The 23,652-nt window shown below is 34.0% G+C and overlaps 1 protein-coding gene across 1 annotated transcript in view; it reads right to left on the reverse strand.

The window, feature by feature from the left end:
• The window catches only part of Rchy1 (Ring finger and CHY zinc finger domain containing 1), a 75,570-nt gene that overhangs the window by 37,765 nt on the left and 14,153 nt on the right, over window positions 1-23,652 (reverse strand). Inside the window, exons 2-4 of the mRNA XM_090413585.1 lie at window positions 21,400-21,514; window positions 18,998-19,057; window positions 6,589-6,644 (exon numbers count right to left, since the gene is read on the reverse strand). Of these exons, the coding sequence (XP_090269711.1) occupies window positions 6,589-6,644; window positions 18,998-19,057; window positions 21,400-21,514 (231 nt within the window). The remainder of the gene's footprint in view (window positions 1-6,588; window positions 6,645-18,997; window positions 19,058-21,399; window positions 21,515-23,652) is intronic.

Here is a 23,652-nt window from a genome sequence, read left to right on the forward strand (position 1 = left end):
AAGAAAAATATAGCCCTCGCCCTTTTCTTAGTGGCATTCATTCTAAGCTTCCAAGGATGTCCTATTGTCCTATCCCCACTCTCCATAAATTGAAAAATTCCATCAATTGAAATCCTGTATGAACCCTTTCAGAAGTTTGTAAGTCTCAATCATATCACCCCTTTCTCCTGTATGCGGTCTACAAATTCTCAATCTATCTTTATGATAAACATTCCACAATCCTGATATCATTTTTAACACTCTCCTTTGTACCCCCCCCTCTCTGTTGTCAGAATCACAACAGAAACAGGAGATCAGACCTGTGCACAACAGTCCAAGTGAGGTCTTATCAAGGCTTTGTAAAGAGGCAAAATGACTTCCTTATCTTTAGATGTGAACATTCATTTCAGCACTGCAATTATCTTTTGAGTTGTATTTGCAATCTTTGCTACATGGGCCCCCTGAACTTCAACTTCCTATCTAGTAACACTCAAAGATCCCTAACCTCATCAGTTTCTCCTAGCATAATCACAACAATATAAAATGACATTGGATATCATGTCAAAATGAATGACTTTACATTTACTGAGATCCATTTTCAAATGCCACAATTCCTAATCAAATCATTCGGCAAGTACTGCATATCAGCAGCAGCACTCCTGATTACCCTACCTATGGTCGCATCATCAGCAAATAGCTGTATGTTGCTTGTCAAATACTTCCCAATATCATTAATGTACAGATTGAATAAGAGTGGACTAAGCACTGATCCCAGGTAACTAGTTACCTGGGATCAGTTACCACTAATTTCAGGTAACTAGTTACCACTAGTTACCTGAAATCTTGCATGCTCACATCCCCCCGTACACCACTTTGATATCTGTCAGTCAGCCATCCTCTTATCCACGTTAATATTCTATAACCCAAACCCATATTCTCCAACAGTCTGCCATGCTGTATTCTGTCAAAAACCTTACCAAAATCTAAAAGTACTATTGTATCCGTTCCCCTTGTCTAGTTCAATAGTAACATTGCATAGAATGTGAGCAAGTTGCTAAAACATGACCCTCCCTTAAATAAATCCATGTTGCTCATTGCAAAGTTGAGATACTAATTGGTCTATAGTTGGACACATCAGTCTTTGCCCCACCCTTGTGCAATGGAATTACCATACATTCTTTCCATTCCTGCAGAATCTTCCCTGTTCTGATATTTCACATACAAGAGTTGTGACTATTCTAACCTGCTGCTTACAGTTATTATAACAGACATCACCCTTATGCACACAGTATTCCTTCAATATCATCCTTTTCTTACGAATCATTTGCTTAAGAAGATTACACATCTATTTGACTCCTACCCTATTTATTCGTCAAACTCTTGGGACACATTCTGATATCGCATCACTTAAGTATTGTATAAATGCTTCCCACACACTGTCAATATTGGAACTGAAAATAACCAGAATTAGTACAGTGAGTTAATAAAGACAACCTTTTTTGATAATTTATATTTCAGCAGCATAAGAACTTCCTCTGTAGGCATATTGATGAACAGGGAGACGATATCAAAACTAGCCATAATTTCTTTTTTAATATTTATGTTTTTTTACACCTGAAACAAAATCAACAGAATTTTTGATAAAAGAGGACGAGCTGAAAAAACATTTTAGTGATTTTGCTAAATACTTGAAGAGTTTATAAGTGGGTGAATCAATGCGTCTACAATTGGTCTTAGTGGAGAGTTTTCTTTATGGATTTTTGGTAATCCATATAATCAAGGGATTAAAGGATGAAGTGAATTAATTGATCATCATCATCAAATTCCTGCCATGTACCCTCAAGGGATGTACAGGATATGATAGTACTACATGAAAAAAAAATTTACATCATTACTAACTTCCTATCTACAATTTTCCTCCTCAGTCTGTTACTTGTCAAGACTCCAACATTATCAGATCTTATATTTCTATCGTCTAAGGCACTTAGTACTGTATCAATCCACCTATATCTTGGTCTTCCTCTGGGTCGTTTTCCTGCCAACCTGGCAGAGAACACTTGTTTTGCTAATCTTTCTTCGCCCATTCTGTTTAAATGACCATACCACCTGAGATTAGCTCTGCTAATGCATTCCTGGATACTGATAATGTCAAGTTCTTTCCTAAATATCCTCGTTTTTAATATGATATTACCATTGATGCCATCTGTTCACACCTCTAATCTTTCTCAGGACTCTCATATCTGCGGTCTCTTGTCTTTGGTCAAGTGTTTTACTTCTGACCCAGCTCTCAGATCCATAAGTTAAAACTGGTTTGAACACTGACTTGTATACAGCTAATTTAGTGTTCAGACTAATTTCTCTCTTATTCCATATCAATTTATTCAATTGACTTCCCACCTTACCAGCTTTGCTGATTCTGTTATCTATTTCTATATTTAATTTATCATCTTCACTAAAAATCGTGCCTAAGTAGATGAAATGTTTTACTTGTTCCACAGGTCAACATTCACAACACAGTTAACATTTTCAATGATTCTGCCTATTTTCATTGTCTTTGTCTTTTTATTGCTGACCTTCATACCATATCTATTACAACAGTTATTCAATTTAGTCAGGGAATCTTGTAGACTTGTAGATTTATTTAGAAGTATAACATCATCCACATAAAGCAAAGAGCTGACATTAACATTTCCAATTTTGATATCATGTTTAATACCGCTTTCCTTCATAATGTGATCCATATAGATAATGAATAACAGAGGGGATAATGTACATCCTTGTCTCACACCAGATTTAACATTAAACCATCTTCCTGTACTTCCTTCAATTCTAACTGCTGACTTACAACTCAAATAAAGACTAAGTATTGCTTGAGATAATGCCCCATTGACACCATATAACTGTAGCGTATTGAATAGCTTCTTTCTTGGCACCTTGTCATATGCCTTTTCCAAATCGACAAAACTTAAATACAGATCGTTGTTATATTCCCATGCTTTCTCGACTATTTGTCATAAAGTGAAGATCTGATCCTGACAGCCTCTATTTGGCCTGAATCCAGCTTGTTCTTCACCAAGCTTTTCTTCCACAATTCTTCTCAATCGTTTCTCAAGTATACTTGCATAGATCTTGCCAGGAACACTGTAGGGAAATACCTCTGTAATTCTCACATTCAGTTTTATTTCCCTTTTTATATATGGGTACTATGAGAGCTCTACTCCAATCATCGGGAATTCGCCCTTCTGTCCAGGCTTTCTGAACTATGCAGTGCAGCTACTGTAAGACTCTTATACCACCATACTTCAGCATTTCTGGTCGAATATCATCTACCCCTGCTGCCTTGCCACATTTCAAGCCTTTGATGGCTTTTTCTACTTCAAGTATGGATATGTATTCCTGACTGCATGCCTGGTCAGTGTTTCTTACCACTGTACTGTCATCACTGCTTGTTTCATTTAGCAGTTTTTCAAAGTAATTACTCCATGCTTCAAGGATATCTTTCTCTCCCATTTTCATGTCACCTTTATCATCTCTAACTCCTTTTACAGCACTCTTTCCTCCATTCCTAAGCTTCTTCAACAACCTCCAGAATATTTTGCCACCTTCTTGATATTTATTTTCTATATTCTTGCCAAAGTCCTCCCATGACCTTTGTTTAGCTAGTTTTACACACTGTTTAGCTTTCTTACATTTGTCTCTGTATTCTCTAAGAGCACAAGCTGACTTATTTGACAGAAACTTTTGATATGCTTTCTTCTTTTCCTTCACTGCCTCTTCAACTTCCTGTGTCCACCGGGAGTTCTGATTTTTTTTTATCCTTGCAGACAACCTCACCACATGCCTCTCGGGCAGAATCAATCAATGTTTTCTTCAGAGTTTGCCACTGAATCTCCAAGGTTTGATTCCTGTTCTCAAACTCTTTCATTTTTTCTTCAATAATCTTTGTGTATTTTAGTCTACAGTTCACATCTGAGAGCTGCTCAACTTTTATTCGCTTTAAAACTTTCTTAAATGTTTATTCTTTTCAATATGAAATTCAATTTTATCCTGCTCAAGACTAAATAGTGATCACTTCCAATTTCAAATCCTCTGTACACTTTGGTGTCCTGCACCAGGGGGAAAACATCATTATCAACAATAACATAGTCAATGAGACTTTTCTTATTCCTTGCTTCTTCTCTCCATCTGAATTTTTGCACATTTTTATGTTGAAAAATGGTGTTAGTAATAACCGGTCCATGTCCTGAGCAGAAATCCAACAGATATTTGCCATTATTATTAGCTTTGCTCTTTTCTCCAAATTTTCCCAAAATATTTTTGTATGTCTGACAATCATTTCCTACTCTGCTATTTAGATCCCCAACAAGGACCAACTTTTCCTTCTTCATTGTGTCAGTTGCTTTTTCTAAAGCCTCAAAATATTCCTCCACTTCTACCTTATTAGAACCTTCTGTGGGACCATAGGCACAAATACGTCTCATTGTCCAGTTTCTCCATTCTCATATTTGCCCACATTACTCTACTTGAGACTGACTGCCATTCAAGAAGATTAGCCTCGTATTTTGTGTTGAATACTATGGCTACTCCTTCCTTTCCTTGATTGTCATTGCCTGAATATAACATTTTGTATTTATTGCTCAGAAAGATCTCACCAGTTTGTCTTTTTTGTTTCAGTCAACTCTATTATGTCGATCTGGTACTTATCTAATTCCTCAGCTAGCTCCATTTCTTTGCCATTCAGGCTCCTTATGTTGATAGTACCGATCTTTAACTCTGGTGATGTTGAGTTGGGGTGTGTTTTCAGATTTGTTCCAGTAGCTGACTTTTCGCTGTTTGCCCTGGTTCCCTGGCAAAAACAACGGGGGCCTTGTTTAACTGGGCGACGCCCCAGCCGGCATGAAATTTTGTCATGTTGTACCATCATTTTTTATTTTGGTTCAACCAATAAGAATACAATTTGGTCGGCTAAATCCCAAATTGCTAGCCCATCCTCGTTCGTTCAGTATCCAAGTAGATACCCAACAGGGTGCACCACGTGAAGGTGAGGATTGGACATTAGGTCAGAAGCCCTAGTCGGTTCTCCGCATTCCTTTAAAAGCTATGTGGAGGTCTCCTCTCAGTTATATGGCTTTGACCCTTAAGCACCCCATGAATTAATTAATTCTGTATTAATTCTGGCTATTCCAGTTTAAAGACATTGTCTACAAACAAAAATCTGGTTTAGCAATGGGTAACCCATTATCTCCCATACTGGCAAACATATACAGTTGGCCCCCGTATCCACGGGGTTTGGTTCCATCGTCTTCCGCAGATACTTGAAACTGCAGATAGTAGCGAACCCTATATATACTATGTTTTTTCCTATACATAAATACCTATGACAAAGTTTAATTTATAAAATACACACAGTAAGAGATTAACAACAATAACTAATAATAAAACAGAACAATTGTAACAACATACTCTTATAAAGTTATCTGAATGTGAATGGAATCTTAGTAACCTCAGATGTGTGTGGCTTTCTCCACCTTTGCAACAAATTGCCCTGGTGTTGGACAATATCTGCGATCAGCCAAACTGTCTATCACTAAAAGAAAGAGCCATACGGCTTCATTTTGGCGATGTAAAATTACATAAGCAAAGTGGATATTAGATCCAACATTATTTCAAAGGCGAATGTTTGTCGAGACTATGAAAGTTTCTCAAGTTGACCTTTCGTATGTTAATATCTTCAGACCAGGGTTGACCAGAGATACGGCGGGTCCTACTGTATTTGGAATCTTTTGAAGAAAAAAAGCTATCTCCTGCTTTCCTTTGAAACCAAAATTGCGGAAAAGATATATCAATGACATCTTTTTAACGATAAAGAGCCAAGAGGCTATTTTTTTCTGGTGGTGTAAATTAAGTTAAGGGAATAATAAATCCCTCATTATTTTAAAGCCGGATACGAAACTTGGAGATCGAGATCTAAGAGTTTCATGCCGAAGAACTATCGGCGAGTCCAAGCATAAGCCACACCTGGGTAGTACAACACTAGGGCAACTCAGAGCAAAGGTGGAGCAAGCTCCATCACTATCCTTAATATTTTCTCATAATGTAAAACACAGCTCCCAGGAGATGTATTACTGTTTTACATTATGAGGAGAGGTCACTACCCAGACTGGTTTCGACCTTTATTGTGTTCTCATTAGTGAGTAGGTAGACCTGGATAATACCAAGGTTTAAGTGAAATGAACTTGCATACCCCTATTATACAAATTGCCAGAATGGTGTACCCATATGTTATCACTACGATAAAGAGCCTATTTTTTTACGGCGGCATAAAGGATTTTATGCCGCCGAAATGGAAAAACTTCCAACATCTGACAATCACACATTAATCTTAACATTTAGACATCAGCAATAACTGATTCTCTTACCTGCACTCCTCAGTTCAGGTAAGAGAATCACTGACAGAATAGATAAAAGATTTTCATACTGCTACTGCAAGTTTTTAAAGTAGTTATTTATTTACTGTCCTATTTCCCCCCTTTAATTTTCAAGGAGAAAGAAAAAGTATTTCTGTTAGTATATAACCAAAAGACTTACAAACTTAAATATAAAACTTACCTAACAAGTAGAGAAGGCATGTTTCTTTCTTCATCAATTACTATAACTTTGCACAACTTAAATATAAATAAAAGCATCACAATCAAAATCTGTAACAACTTTCAGATATACATTCAGCAAATGAATCATAAATTTAAAATTAAAATTCAACATACTAAAATACAAATTTCCACTACTTCATCTTTTCAGGGAAAAGGAGTAGCTATATACCACGATAATATAATCTTGAATGTAGGCAATATCAAGCAGAGTGATGTGGGAAAACATCAGAATAGGGAACTGGACATTTAGACTTACTTGTGCTCCAGAAGAGTTCTACTAAAGAGGTCAAGAAAATTTTAGAGGATTAGAGAAGGCAACTGATACAGGAAATGATTACCAAACAGAAATGCTTTGGGAAAATATGGAGAAAAGAGCAAAGCTAATAATAATAGTAAGTACTATTATTATTCTGGATGTAATAATACTCTATTTCTGTTCACAGACACTGACTAGTCATTACAATACTATGTTCTGACAAAGATTTGCACAAATTCATGTGAAGAGAAAACTAACAAATACAAATCTCATTAACTATGTTATTGTTGATAGCAATATCTTCATTCTTGTTCAGAACTGGAGAATACACAGAGGATCTGAAATCAGAAATGATCACTGTTTAGTTTTTTCAGCAGGATAAATATTATACAGAGAAGTGTAAAAAAAAAGTTTTAAGATGAATCAAAGTCAAGCAGCTTTCAAAGCTAAGAATTGAAGACTCAAACTACAGATATTATTCAAGAAAAATGAAAGAGTTTGAAAACTAGAGCAAAATGTTAGAGATTCATCGTCATACCCTGAAATCAGAACTCAATGGTGGACTCAGGAACTTCAAGAAAGGGTCAAGAAAAAGAAGAAAGCATATTGAAAGTTCCTGGCAAATAAGTCAGCTTGTGCTCCTAGAGAATACAGAGACAAATATAAAGAGTGAAGTAGTGTGTAAAACTAGCTAACAAAAGTCATGGGAAGACTTTGGTAAGAACATAGAAAATAAATATCAGGACAGTTGCAAAATATTCCAGATGCTATTGAAAAAGTTTAGAAATCGAGGAAAGAGTACCGTAGAAGGAATCAGAGTGACATGAAAACTGAAGATAAACTATTCCAGTCCAGTTGTCTGGAGTAATTAATTTGAAAGACTGCTAAATGAAACAAGCAGTGAAACAAGATGGCAGAAAACAAACACTCAACAGGAATGCAGCCAGGAAGTAGAAACAGCCATCAAAAATTACCAATCCATATTTCAGCCACCTGAAATGTGAATAGGTAGCTGGAGTAGATGATATTCAACTAAAAATATGTAAGCATACAGTGGCTGTGCTGCATAATACAGGAGGTCTGGTCAGTGGATCGAATTCTAGTTGACTGGAGTGAGCTATCATAGTACTTATCGATAAAAAGAGAACTATGCAGGTATACCTAAGAAAAGGTTAGGAAAAATTGCAGATGCTTGGAGAGGAATGAGCTGGGGTCAGGATCAGATTTTCACTTTAAGACAAATACTTGAGAAAAATGGAAACATAACAAGGATCTGTATTTAAGTTTCGTAGATCTGGAAAAGGCATATGACAAGATGCCAAGAGAAAAGCTATTCAAAACACTACAGTTGTATGGTGTCAATGGGGCATATATCAAGCAATACTTAGTCTTTATTTGAGTTGTAAGTCAGGTCAGCAATTAGAATTGAAGGAAGTACAGGAAGATGGTTTAATGTTAAATCCTTTAATGTTTAATATTATTATTATTAAATGGGCACCTCCATGGAGTCTGAAGACTCATTGTGGGAAACCCAATCTTTCATATTTCTCCTTGAATGCATTAACAGACAAAGCACTCACAACTGACTCTGGCAACCCATTCAACTCATTCACAACTCTCCAAGCAAAAAATCTAGTTCTCACACCCCTACTAACCAACACCTTTATTCAACTTCCAAAGATGACCCCTTGTTCTGGTTCCTCTAGCCAAGTGCTGAAACATTTCTCCCGTATCTATCCTATAAAATCCTTTAAGCAACTTAAATGTTTCAAATCAATACCCACCCCCCCTTTCTCCAGAAGTTGTCCTATCAACCAACTTCTGCAATCCACACACACACACACACCTTCAATCTAGCCTCATTGAGTGCGTTCCATAGGCCACTCACTATCTTGGTCACTTGCCTCAAATCCTCTTCACTGCTTCCTCTTCTTCAAGAAACCCAGGGCACCAGACTTTGGCACAGTAATCCAGATGTGGGCATATCAAGTCCTCAAAGAGGAATAGCAACTTCTTTATCTCTAACTTGTTAATGTGTTCTTTAATAGCCAAGTGATCATATGGACTACCTTAGCAATATGTCCTCTAAACCAGTGCTTCCCAAACTTATGGATGTAAAGGCACCTTTGAAAAAATTAAAATATTTCACAGCCCCCATCAAAAAAAAAAAATCATAATACAGACATGTTATTATAATATTTATATTCAATACAAACATACAGTGAATATTGCAAAAATCAAATGCAAATATTACATTTTTAGCATTTTACATGGCACATTATCTTATATTTTTATATACTAGTAGACAGATAATATCTATCTCATTAGTCTTAAAACTTTTTATATTTGTTTTCATTATTTCACCCCCCCTCAACTAAACTAACAGCTCCCAAGGGGGCCGTGGCCCATAGTTTGGGAAGCGCTGCTTTAAACTTTACCTCTGTCTACAACCACCATTAAATCTCTAGCTTCATATTTCCTGAAGTACAGTGCCATCAATGTGATACATGGCTTGTAATCTATAATGCCAAAATACATAACTTTATGTTATGCATTCACTTATTTTCCCATATACTGCAGTTTCGAGTATTTGTAGCTGGCAATTTAGCTGAGGACTAGACTAGATTATTTTGTCACCTTATAATTCCTCATTTGTTCTAATTTGTGTAACAGAGTTCCTGTTACACTGTAAAATTGCAGTCAAACTGACTGCAAGTTTACAATGCTATTTGGGAAAAACACTGATGTCATCTTGAACTTCCACACCAAGTTTTAACATGTTTGTCAAGATTATCAACACTCATTCAAAGCACTTGTCTTCCCATATACTGCAGTTTTCAGTATTTGCAGCTGGCAATTATAAAGTATTTTAATCACTGAATAGCTAAGGACTAAACTAGTTCTTTTGTCACCTTATAATTTCATATTTTCATATTCATATTTAAATAAAATCGTTTTAGAATGTATCAGAGATGAAAATATCTAAATTGTATTAACTACAGCAAAAAAAAAAAGTTGTAAATTATGGTGGTCAAACTTCCATATGAAGCATATGGAATAATGACTGCAATTTTAAAATGCTACTTGGGAAAAAAAATAATAAATACCCAATATTTTATAGCCAAGTCAACACGACCTTTCAGTGAAGAGGGATGAATTTAAGAAGAAAACTGTAGCTAAAGTCAGTAAAAAATAAAAAAAGGGAAGGAAAGAAATTAAGAAGATCCAGACTCAATGTGTTTAAATTTCAAAATGTTATGTCAGATTACATTAATGTCTTATTTGAAATCTTCAAAATGAACTAAATGTGCAGCCTGTATCAACAAAATCAAAAATAACTGGAAAACTTCAGCAGTTAGTGAAGTTTTTAATTAGTCACCTCCAATTTTTACAGAGAGAAAAGACAAATGTGATGAACAGCTAGAATGAGTCAACTTCCTAACTGGATACAGACCTAAAGATGAATAGCTGGCATAAGATGATATAGTTATTTTAAACTATAAATGAAAGTATAATATAATGTATTTCTTTAATTAATTAAAATTAAATTAAAAGTTTTTAATTAATTAAATTAATTAAAGTTTTAATTTTAAATTTAAAGTCATATGTGGCAACAGCTGATTTTGTATTCAAAAATTCTTTATTCATAAGGTAAAAAAAAAAAAAAATTCTAAATTATTGGACAATCACACAGACTATAATTCTTTTCCATTTCCCTAATGAAAAATTTTAGATACATAATTTTGAAGGAAAGGACAATTTAATATAAAACAGTATGCAATAATAGAGAATTCTGACTGGAGAAAAAATATTCAGCAACTTGAATGACAAAATTACTGATGCTGACATTTGTGAAGTTATGCCAAAAAATTATATCTTTTTCCTCACTCAAAAACCCAAGTTTGTTTTGGTTTTCATGCAAATTGTTTGACATTCATTTTGTAATGAAATCTTACAAAGCACAATGTGATTTTTCACATTTTTTAAAATCTTCATTTATGTTTTTGTTATATTATTATTTTTTCTTTTATTAAGGTAAAAAAATTCTAAAATAAATGCATTTTTCTGGCTTGCTTATTACTGTCATTTCACTTTAGCAAAACAAGCCAGTGCATTTATACATCACAGTTTTTTTTTTTTTTTTTTTTTTTTTTTTTTATTATCCCATGGTATTATTACACCAGATCATAGAGGTCAAGTTCATGTATTTTATACAGCACCTTTTCTGGGTTGTTATAGAGTTCACATTTGGAAATATTCATACAGTTTAGCAAATGCATTGGTGATGCTTCCACAATGTTACAGATTTTGCAGGTGGAGAAGACTTTTATGCCATTGCTAAACTTGATTGGTCTTGAGGCGAGAGATCATGGTAGTGGCACTGCGATTAAACTTGGAGTTGATGGTAGCGCCTGGATTTTCTGCCGAGTACCAATGGTGAGTCATGTCGTGAAGAACTGTTCTTTTTATGTTTCTTTTTGGGTGGTTTTAAAAAGATCGAAATCTGTGGTATCACTTGATGTTGCGGCCATTTTTGCTACTTCATCTGCAGTTTTGTTTCCCTTTAATCCCACATGGGATGGGATCCATTGGAAGATTATTTCGGAATCCGTATGTAGTTTGTTTATGTTTTTTGCTATGTCTCCAAGTATTTCTTGATGGCTAGTGTAGCAGTTTTTAATAGCTTGAAGGTCTGCTGTGAAAAATATAAACTCCTTCGGGTTTTGTTTGTCCAAATATTGCAGTGCTATGTTCATGGCTATTAATTCTGTATGGCATGAGTTGCATCCAATACTGTTAGTTGTTTTTAGTTCTATATTATATAGCCATAGATGAGTACGCCACTCCCAGAATTGCCATTTGGATTTTTGGAGCCATCTGTGTAGATCTTTATTAAGTCAGGTCCATATTCCATTATTTTTGAACAGGCTAATGATCCCAAGATTTCAGGGTTTTCTAAGCTTTTTTTCTCATGTTTCCCTATTTCAGAATTGATAACTATATTTATCATGTCTTGATTTGGAGGAAATGCTGGGTAGTCGGCTATTTTATTTGGACAATCCAAGGGAATTTTATTTTCTATGATTTCATGCATTTTTGATTTTTTCTTTATTCTGTTTGTTGATTTCCAGTTTTTAAAAAGTTCACTTGTTCTATGATGTGCAAGGTTGGCTCTTTTTTCTACAAATTTGGTAATTTTTTCTTGCCACTTAATTTTTAAAGGAACAAGGTTGGATTTGAATTCTGCTATTTTTCCAGGAGTTGTATTCCTTAGTCCACATATCATTTTAGCTGCATTTTTCTGAATTTTTATAAGCTTGTCTAAACTGGTTTGTGATGTTTGCATCCAGATAGGTGAAGCATATTCCATTATGGGATGGATAGCAGCGGTACATATGACTTTTAAACATCGGCTACCCACTCTTTACCCGAGATACTTTTCATGATATTTAGTCTTCTTTTTTGCTCTGACTGCAACATTGTTGATATGTTTATTGAAGCTTAGCGATGGATCCAGAGTAACTCCAAGATATTTGGGGTTTTCATTAAATGTAATTAGTTGACTGTTTAGCTTAATCTTTGGTCTCCACTTTCTGAGGTGGTTATTAATAGTAAAAACACAGATTTCTAATTTAGTAGGATTAATTTTGATTTTTTGGTTTTCAAAGTATGTAGCTAAACTTTCAATGGCTTTGTTTAAGTGACCTTCTGCTGTTTCTAGGTTGTTGTGAGCTGAGAATAGGACCAAATCATCAGCAAACATAGCTATCTACATCATAGAAATTTCATTCATTATTTTTTTTTTAAATTAAGCAAGTTATTAGTGATTGAAAACTTGGATAATAAAACTGTTGCAAGGATAGAACACTAGTAATAAGGTTGCTCATCCTTTAAATGGTGCTTTGGTTGGAAATGAATACTTTACTCCCCCCCCCCCTTTGTATCTCTCCACTGGCTATGCTCAAAGAACCACTCCAGACTCCTTTCTACTGTAAAGAACTAAGAAGCAATTTATGTATAATTGTTGAATAACTATTTCCAAGAAATTGTTTTTTTATTTTTTATTTTTTTATTTAAAAGCTCATAGTTTTCTGTAAGTTCCTGACAGAAAGCATGACTTCTAAATCTTCCAGACAACCACACTAGACTAATTTAAACTGATTAGTCTAGTATGGCTAACAATACAAGAAACACATTGTTATCTGCAGAATGATTTTAGTAAATCTACTTTTAATATATTTGTATACAATTTATATATATTAGTTCTATACATTTAGAAATTTGGCATTTGTTTTATATTTTATATTCTTGAATTCTGAATTATTCTAAATATCAGAGAGATGCATACATTTTTATTTACTTAGAACAACAGCATGTGATATCTGTATTGGCATGGCAATAAACATAAAGGAGATGATCATGTCATAGAGGGGAGAATAACTGTGTGTTTTGTTTATACTGAATGGCTACAGAAAACCATTTGTTCAAAATGCAGCCATTAGGAGTAATGCTATAGGAAATATTACATAAAATTTATTAGCATTTTGTGTTTAAGATTCAAAAATTAAAGGATGAAACTGGATTTTGTTTTATTTTTTTACATAATATATTTTCATAAAATGTTTGTAATTTCATATTACAAACATTTTCATATTTGTATTGCAGTAATTCATTAAAAACCAATCAAAATTTATGTTTTATGAGTCTTGTATTGACAAAATTTAAATGAAGTTCTTGTTGAATTGGCTGTAAAGATATGGATGTTAACAGCAAAAATTTTGTGTTAGCTATAGCAAAACAAAGGAAAAAAATTAGGTGATGGGAAGGATAAGTCTAGATTTGGACCACTAATTTTACAATGCATGCTTCTGTGGGGAAAAATAAATAAGACTAATGAATATCAAATATTTTTTATAGTTAAGAAAGCATGATCTTCTGTTGAGTAATAAATTTAAGAAATTAACTGAGATTACTAAACAAATGGGATGGCAGAAACCATACATACAGCACACAAAATGACAGCAGGATACTTATGAGAAAGAACTGAAACCAGAAGACTATAAAATTATAAAAATGATTCTCGTGGAAAGGTTTAGACGTTGGTTATACATTCTTACTAAATAGCTTAAGGAAATTACAACATACAATAGAATATACATTAAAATAAATTTTAATACATTTCCAATATTTCGGCAACGTCACCTTGTCATTATCACAGGAACTTAAATACAAGACACGTGCACGCAAGCACAACACACAATAGATGAGGAACGAAACAGGAAGCTATTCTTTCTCCTAAAAGTCTTGATGGTGCCCCCTAGCTAGCAATGTTGGTATTCTTGGCCGACTGGGCTGCAGATCTTCTGATATAGGTTTCCCAAATTTGGAGCAGTCTCATGCAACCAAATTTGTTTAGGTTTGGATTGTTTCTTAGGGCTGAGGCCGATTCCATGAATAGCCTTTTGTGTTTGAATTTACTATGGTGTATTATCGTGGCTTTCTTCCACGTATTCTATGGTGGGTATCCAGCGCATGGTCTGCAAGACCAGAGTGGCTGTATTGGTGAAACTGGATGTAGTCCTTGTGTTCTGAAATTCTGATATTAGCTGTCCTGCCTTTTTGGCCAAAGTAGGATAGCTTACAGCTGCAAGGGACTTGGTATACACCAGATAGGTCTGGGGGTGGGGGGGGGGGTCTTTAGTGGAGCAGATAAGGGATGCCAATTTTTTATAAGGTCTGTAACAAGAAGTTAAGTCATGTTTTTTTAGGATTTTTGAAATTTTTGCTGAGGTGCCTCGGATATAGGGAATGGTGATAGATTTAGAGTAATCCTTGTTACGAAGGAGAGGAGGGGGTTGTGGTTTATTGGTTTCAATATTTTTTGGATTTTTTCACTGGGGTAGCCATTGGCTAAGTAAGTGTTGAGAATGTGGTTAGGGCATTGTCATTTGTGTAGTGTCTTAATGACTCCATATTGTTGAAGGGGGGGGGGATTGATGGTGAATGTATCTGCCTGTATGGGTGGGTTTTCTATAAACTGAGAAAACCAAGGTTCCATCAGACTGGCAGGTGACTAGTATGTCTAAGAAAGGAAAGCAATTGTTTTTTTCTTCTTCCAGGGTGAACTTGATTCTGGGGTGTTGGTTGTTTAAGTGTGTTAGGAAGGAGAGGAGTGCTTGATTGATTGCTAGACAAGCATGATCTTAAAAAAGGCATATTCTTTTAAGTCTTTGTTCAATGTGAATAATTTTCATACTGAAGCTGTCATGTTACTACTGTATCAAGCAGCTAGCTGATGAATACAGCTTTACACTGTATTTGTTACTTACTTTCGGTTTCCTTGATAACAGAAACTGGAAAATTATGTTCATGGAAGAAATTTCTTCGTTTGCTTTTATTTGTATACATATCAAGAGTCCAATTATTTGAGTACTCATATGCATATAAAATATTTTAATTTTCATTAGGAAAGGAATCAAAGTCAATGCAGTTATCAAACAAACTGCATTACATTTTATTTTTTACCTTATGGATAAAAGAATTAACTTTTCAAAAATAATATAAGCTGTTATCCACACAAACTACATAACTTAATTAAACTATTAAACTTCAAATTAAAGAAGCTGTATAATCGTAGCATATTTAATTTAGTTTTAAGAGCAACTTATGCCAGCTGTTCATCACTAGATCTCTGTCTAATTAGGAGGTTGACTTGTTCATAAGTAGTGGTGCAAATCCCTGACCTCCCAAGGATGACTAATGCAGGCTACATGCTCATCATGTTCCTGCACTCTTTATAATTAGAGAGACAACTAATTATAAAGTTGAATGATATCCCAAAGTTTTTCTGGTTATTCTTATGGTACAAACAACACATTTAGTTCATTATGAATATTTTGGGTAAATGGTGTTCAGCTATTGTGCCACTTTGAAATTTAAATGTTAATTATGGATCTTCATTTTAATAATTTCTTACTAAATAGCTTAAGGAAATTACAATGTACAATAGAATATACATTAAAATTAGGTAATACACAGGTAAACTGAATGCTCTATTGTTAGATCGGGCTACTTACCTTCCCATCAAGTACAATCCCACCAACTCACAAATTAGAAAACTCCACAGGCTCCTTAAGAAGGTCACTTCTTGGCCTGTAGTCACTAACAAATTAAAACTGTTTAACTCCATACCCCCCCCCCCCATATATATGGACTCCCAAAAATACAAAAAGAAAATGTGCCATTACATCCCATAGTGGATGGCATTGATTCCCCCACATACAAACTAGCTAAACATTTGGCCAAAGCCCTCACACACTATACTGGCAACACACCGTCACACATAAAAAACTCAGCCCACTTCAAAGTCAGCATAGAAAACCTTACACTCAAACACACTGACGTAGTGGTCAGTTTTGATGTCTCCTCCCTATTCACAAATGTCCCACTCAAAGAATCCTTAGAGTTAATCCAAGCTAAATTTCCTCCTGATATCACAGCCCTATTTCAGTTCACAATGAACTCCGGCTATTTTGTTTGGCAAGGAAAATTCTACAAACAAATAGAAGGGACAGCCATGGGTTCTCCACTCTCCCCACTCTTGACCAACTTTTATATGGAGACTTTTGAAGAGAAAGCCTTAAACTCTGCCCCACAAAAACCAACCATATGGCTTTGCTATGTTGATGATGTTTGCTATTTGGCCACATGGCTCCAATGCACTCCTCTCCTTCCTAACACACTTAAACAACCAACACCCCAGAATCAAGTTCACCCTGGAAGAAGAAAAAAACAACTGCTTTCCTTTCTTAGACATACTAGTCACCTGCCAGTCTGATGGAACCTTGGTTTTCTCAGTTTATAGAAAACCCACCCATACAGGCAGATACATTCACCAACAATCCCCCCCCCCTCAACAATATGGAGTCATTAAGACACTACACAAATGACAATGCCCTAACCACATTCTCAACACTTACTTAGCCAATGGCTACCCCAGTGAAAAAATCCAAAAAATATTGAAACCAATAAACCACAACCCCCTCCTCTCCTTCGTAACAAGGATTACTCTAAATCTATCACCATTCCCTATATCCGAGGCACCTCAGCAAAAATTTCAAAAATCCTAAAAAAACATGACTTAACTTCTTGTTACAGACCTTATAAAAAATTGGCATCCCTTATCTGCTCCACTAAAGACCCCCCCCCCCCACCCCCAGACCTATCTGGTGTATACCAAGTCCCTTGCAGCTGTAAGCTATCCTACTTTGGCCAAAAAGGCAGGACAGCTAATATCAGAATTTCAGAACACAAGGACTACATCCAGTTTCACCAATACAGCCACTCTGGTCTTGCAGACCATGCGCTGGATACCCACCATAGAATACGTGGAAGAAAGCCACGATAATACACCATAGTAAATTCAAACACAAAAGGCTATTCATGGAATCGGCCTCAGCCCTAAGAAACAATCCAAACCTAAACAAATTTGGTTGCATGAGACTGCTCCAAATTTGGGAAACCTATATCAGAAGATCTGCAGCCCAGTCGGCCAAGAATACCAACATTGCTAGCTAGGGGGCACCATCAAGACTTTTAGGAGAAAGAATAGCTTCCTGTTTCGTTCCTCATCTATTGTGTGTTGTGCTTGCGTGCACGTGTCTTGTATTTAAGTTCCTGTGATAATGACAAGGTGACGTTGCCGAAATATTGGAAATGTATTAAAATTTATTTTAATGTATATTCTATTGTATGTTGTAATTTCCTTAAGCTATTTAGTAAGAATGTATAACCAACGTCTAAACCTTTCCACGAGAATCATTTTTATAATTTTATAGTCTTCTGGTTTCAGTTCTTTCTCATAAGTATCCTGCTGTCATTTTGTGTGCTGTATGTATGGTTTCTGCCATCCCATTTGTTTAGTAATCTCAGTTAATTTCTTAAATTTATTACTCAACAGAAGATCATGCTTTCTTAACTATAAAAAATATTTGATATTCATTAGTCTTATTTATTTTTCCCCACAGAAGCATGCATTGTAAAATTAGTGGTCCAAATCTAGACTTATCCTTCCCATCACCTAATTTTTTTCCTTTGTTTTGCTATAGCTAACACAAAATTTTTGCTGTTAACATCCATATCTTTACAGCCAATTCAACAAGAACTTCATTTAAATTTTGTCAATACAAGACTCATAAAACATAAATTTTGATTGGTTTTTAATGAATTACTGCAACACAAATATGAAAATGTTTGTAATATGAAATTACAAACATTTTATGAAAATATATTATGTAAAAAAATAAAACAAAATCCAGTTTCATCCTTTAATTTTTGAATCTTAAACACAAAATGCTAATAAATTTTATGTAATATTTCCTATAGCATTACTCCTAATGGCTGCATTTTGAACAAATGGTTTTCTGTAGCCATTCAGTATAAACAAAACACAGTTATTCTCCCCTCTATGACATGATCATCTCCTTTATGTTTATTGCCATGCCAATACAGATATCACATGCTGTTGTTCTAAGTAAATAAAAATGTATGCATCTCTCTGAAGAGAGATGCATACATTTCTATACATACTTACATCTTCAGAGAAAGAATATTTCTGAGTTGATTGTGATGTTATTCACTAGGTTTTTTTTGTTTGCTATTGTGAAAGTTCTGAGCTTTCAATGTTTGCAATAGTAAGCTTAAAATAGCATTGGTTCTATCCATCAAGAACCCTCTCAAAGATTTTCATTGTATGGGACATCAACTTTATTCCTCTGTAATTCTTAGAGTCTTGTGCAACCCTTTCTCAAACGAATGTCTGCAGTATTTAAAAGTAAGAGTTATCTATATATATGATTTTATATAGATAACCTAAAGATAAATTGGATACTATATAATATGCTACTCATAACAGCTGTGACTTTTCTAAGTTTGTTATATTGCATCATTTCATCATAGTGATGTTCATTACAGTATATGTCTACTGTATAAATTCCATTTGCATGGAAACATTTTTGTTGTTCCCAAAAATGTTATAAATGCTGAAAATAAAATAAAATAAACATTCAAAGCTCAAAATGATAATTATTATGACAAAAGTGAAAATACTTACATCTTTTGGATATTCATTTGGAAAGAGAACTTGAAGAGTTATCAAACATACTTCAAATGGCTGAAATGGAGTTAAATATTTTAGAATCTTTGTAAAATGTAGATATTCCATTAAATTAAAATTTAAACAAAAATATTCAAATTTTATATTTCATTACATAAGAAAATTATCTAATTCATTCAGTATATTTACAGCATTAAGTTACAATTTTAAATTATAAAAATTTGTAAATTTTATTCTTTCAGAAAAGAAGACTAAATAAATAAATAAATATTCCATATATTTCTTAACCATTATGAAAAATTTGGAATATAAATGAATAAAAAATTTCAATGAATGTTTTCAAATATGACATTAAGAAACTATATATTTGCACATGGCTACATTATTCATGAATGTTAAAAAGCAAATGTAGTAATGGGTGAATACACCAATACCATGAATAACAATGAAACTATAAAATTATGATCTCACTTAATGTATTATATATATGAAGCAAAGGTTTCATATAATACAATGAAAGATGTGGACTATGGTTCAGCCATTTTATCAGAGAGTTGTTGATGTGACAGCAATCTAATTGTATTATGTGACATCATGCTGAGAGGGATGCATAACTATGATATAAAAAAGGTAACAGCTGGGGAAGTAGATGAAAGAAACATTCAAAAATGGAACATAAGTAGAAAACCTATTCATTTTAAAGATGAACTTTTAATAAGACTTGCTGATATAACATTTGCAAACATTAAAGAGATAAAAGCCTTTCTTCCTAAAAGTGTTATCTGAAAAAGAATTTCAATATTGAAGATTAACAACACTGAATAAGAACATTGGCCAAATGTCTCTTTATGAAACAATTTTCAGCTACCAGTCTCTAGAAACTAAATTTTTATTTAATGAACTTCAACAAAACTGAGTTATTTAAAAAAAAAAAAAAAGTTGTCATTCCTTGTTACTTGCTGAATACATCAAGTAACATAGTTTACTCCTTGAACATTATTTGAAAATCATCGTAATATATATTATCAGTATTCTGTTATATATGAAAGAAGCCTTACTTATGAAAGCCACTCCCCCTGCTCTTCTTTGGAAGTAAAAATTTTTCTCTAACTATTATCTGTGTAAAAGTTACTTATTTGAATGAGATGATAATTATTTATTCTTTGACCACGTTAGCAAGAAAAATTAAACTGCAGATTAAGAACAATTGTCAGGAGAACAATCTATTACTGGCTGCAGGAAATTTAAAAATAGTAATTGCAGAGCTGTTAATTTTTTTTAGATTATATACCCACACACACACTAGGGAGGGGATGCACATATGCATTCCCCCCTAGTGTGATTTTGAAATTCAACAACTGCAGAACTCACTATTTCAGACAATAACATATTGTGTTAGGGGAACAAGAGATGGCAACACTTGTCAGTTGTCGCTTCATCAGATAGTCTTGTGCCAGCTATCTCCGATTGCTTACTGATGAAGACTGACCTTCTCCCTTTGGTTTCCAAAAGATAGATAGGGCTAAAATGGCTTCATCTACTCCCTATAAAGGGGATAAAAGGTGTTAGCTGATTTCATATTTATATATTTCTACTTCTTTCCCATCCAAATGATACTACCGTACCATAACTGAAAAACAGAGCTGACCTGTCATTCCTCTTCTCTAATTCATGCGGCACTGATTATCAAAAATTCTTAACTGAATGCCTAAAAAAAAATAATAATAATAATAATCCACTAATGCCTTTTTATTCCCATATGTCTTTCACAAAAAAAAAGATATCAGAAGAATCCTGAATAACTTGGATACCAACAGAATTCTGGTGCTGATGGTGTTCTTTTCCAGCTGTGCTTAAAACTTTTACTCCAGAATTAACATCCATTTGTTACATGGAAACAAGCCTATCCCAGGATAAGAGGAGATAAAAGCCAGCCATCACATTTTTCACTATACTTATGTTCTATCAAAAAGTATGAAAAAAAGTCAACTCCTTCACCACCTGCAATCTACAAGTTCATTGATGAGAAACATGATTTTACCACTTTCAATCCATAGCATATCTCCTTGCCAACATCACACATCTATGGACATAAGCTATGGAAAGCTCTACCCATATTTCCAAGCATTTTGTTTTTGAACAAAGGCTTACCTACCAAATTACTTATCCTATAGTTTACCATCCATCCCTAGCGAGTGGATTACCAGTCTTTTTTTTTTTTTCTTCCTCTCTGAGCATCAACTATATGTCATGGTGTACATATACAGAATAATTACAAATTAAGAATTATGGTTTTAATTAGATTCCTATTTTGTGATCACAGGTGCTTTAGTGTTATTATGTAATGTTATGGTAACACTATGCCATTATATATTACTACTAGAGTATGATATACTTACCCACTCAGGATCTGATGGAGCAAACTGTACATGGTATATATCACCATTATTCTCATCTGTCTGTATAACTTCATAATGAGGAAATCTTTTCTTTAACTGCAGAATTTCTCTTTCTCTGTCAAAACCAAAAAAAATAGCAATATAATAAGTTACAAAATAGACTAGTCAAGCAATTCAATTTATACAGTTTGTCAGTTAACTCTTACTGACTGAAAACAATAAGATGTAGTGTTACAGTAAATAAAGAAAATACCAATTCTGGATCCCTTTGTAATTTATTGCCAAGTTATAGCAATTCAAAAAGTTTTTATAATACACCAACATTCAGCCCTACAGTATGGAAACAAAATCCAAGATAATAAATTTTGTTTGAAAGTGCTTGAAATATATTTTACAAATATGTTATAGTCAGATGTACATAAAACAAATGATTTTCATAAGATTTTTATATACTGTTTTTCCTGGTAAATATAAACAAAAAAAAAATAAATAAAACAAGGGGAAAGGTACAAAAGATAAATGAATCTACATTCATTTATCTTTTGTAGATAGCTTCCAGTAATGAAACCACATGTTTGAAGATAAAAAGCCAGATTCACATGTCAGGGATATTGGCAAAAGTTGTACAGAAAAGAGACTGGAAACAATTACACATATTAGATGTTACAGAACTTCACAATTCGTACATATAAATAAATAACCAGAACAAAAATGCTTAATTACCGTATTTTCCAGTGTATAAGACACACTTTTTTACCTTAAAAATTCATCTTAAAAATGGGGTGCGTCTTATATAATGAAGGTAAAGATTGTTTCCTCTTTTCAAAGTCATATGCACTCCCATTTATGTTCCAAGATCTTTGTAGGTGGTTAATGGTGCAATCAAATTGATGCATGACCTTCACATGTGCCTTCTAGCGCGTCATTGACTAAGAACGGGGAGTCCCTATTCAAGTTTCATAATATCTTATTCGAGTAATCAGTTACTGATGTTTATCAGAATCATACTTTAAAGTTTAGGTTTTTTCCAGAAAATTGTATTAAATTTCTTGGGCGCATCTTATACACCGGAAAATACGGTAATTACCGTATATGTGTTGGAACAATGCTAGGTTGCTGTCGTCACGTTCTGTAGCATCACATATCGTATCCTAGGTTGGCAGCAGTTAGACTTTTAATGAAGGTAGACCAAACATGATGTAGGGTAAAGCCTTGAATTTTGTTACACTGTTATCCATTTCAGAGGTTTCTTTGAACTTTCTTGTAAAAGAATTATGATCAATATAAGCATCTTACAGTTTGTTGCCAAACTACTTGATGTCTTGTGGTAGTTGTATGGGATGCCAAACCTGATTTATATTGTCTTCTTTTTTTCAATGTCTCTTACATGTTCAGACATGTGGATCTCTCTCAGCCTTCCCACAGTAAATGCCATAAGAGCAATAAATCTTATAAATGCCTGTTTTTTTCATGGGATGATGTGGAGATTTCGGCAGATGTAAGAATTGAGATTTTATGCAATGGTAAAAAAGCCACTTTAATATTGATATTGTACTCATGGAGCAACTTTCCATGTTGTCTGCAACATTCTTGATGTAAGGTAGTGTGGTTGCATTCTTAAAATCTTGTTTAAGTACAAGAGTTGTAGGTGTATTAAGAATTTTGTTGATCATCTTGGGTTCTTAGCCACTTGGAGGGAGAGAGGTTATGCCTCAGGTAGAGTAGTTTTATTAATTGATATACTGGACATCTTGTATGCTCCATCTGATAATGTTTTAATCATGCCTATCATTTGTAATGGATGTTGGTGTGAAGCAATATGCAAAAATCTTCCAGTTGTAGTACGTTTTCTATATACTGAAAAGGATAACCTTTTTTCTTCTTCATTTAATTCGACAATGGAATGGCAATTTTTTGTGATCTTCCAGTTCAAGAGTGAATTTTATATTGGGATGCAAGCTGTTCAGATAATCTTTGAAATTATGCAAAAATCTTCCAGTTGTAGTACGTTTTCTATATACTGAAAAGGATAACCTTTTTTCTTCTTCATTTAATTCGACAATGGAATGGCAATTTTTTGTGATCTTCCAGTTCAAGAGTGAATTTTATATTGGGATGCAAGCTGTTCAGATAATCTTTGAAATTATGCAAAAATCTTCCAGTTGTAGTACGTTTTCTATATACTGAAAAGGATAACCTTTTTTCTTCTTCATTTAATTCGACAATGGAATGGCAATTTTTTGTGATCTTCCA

Source organism: Typopeltis vanoorti, chromosome 24 (genome assembly GCF_054136105.1).
Source record: "Typopeltis vanoorti isolate ZY-2024b chromosome 24, IOZ_Tvanoo_1.0, whole genome shotgun sequence".
NCBI classification, from domain to species: Eukaryota; Metazoa; Arthropoda; class Arachnida; order Uropygi; family Thelyphonidae; genus Typopeltis; species Typopeltis vanoorti.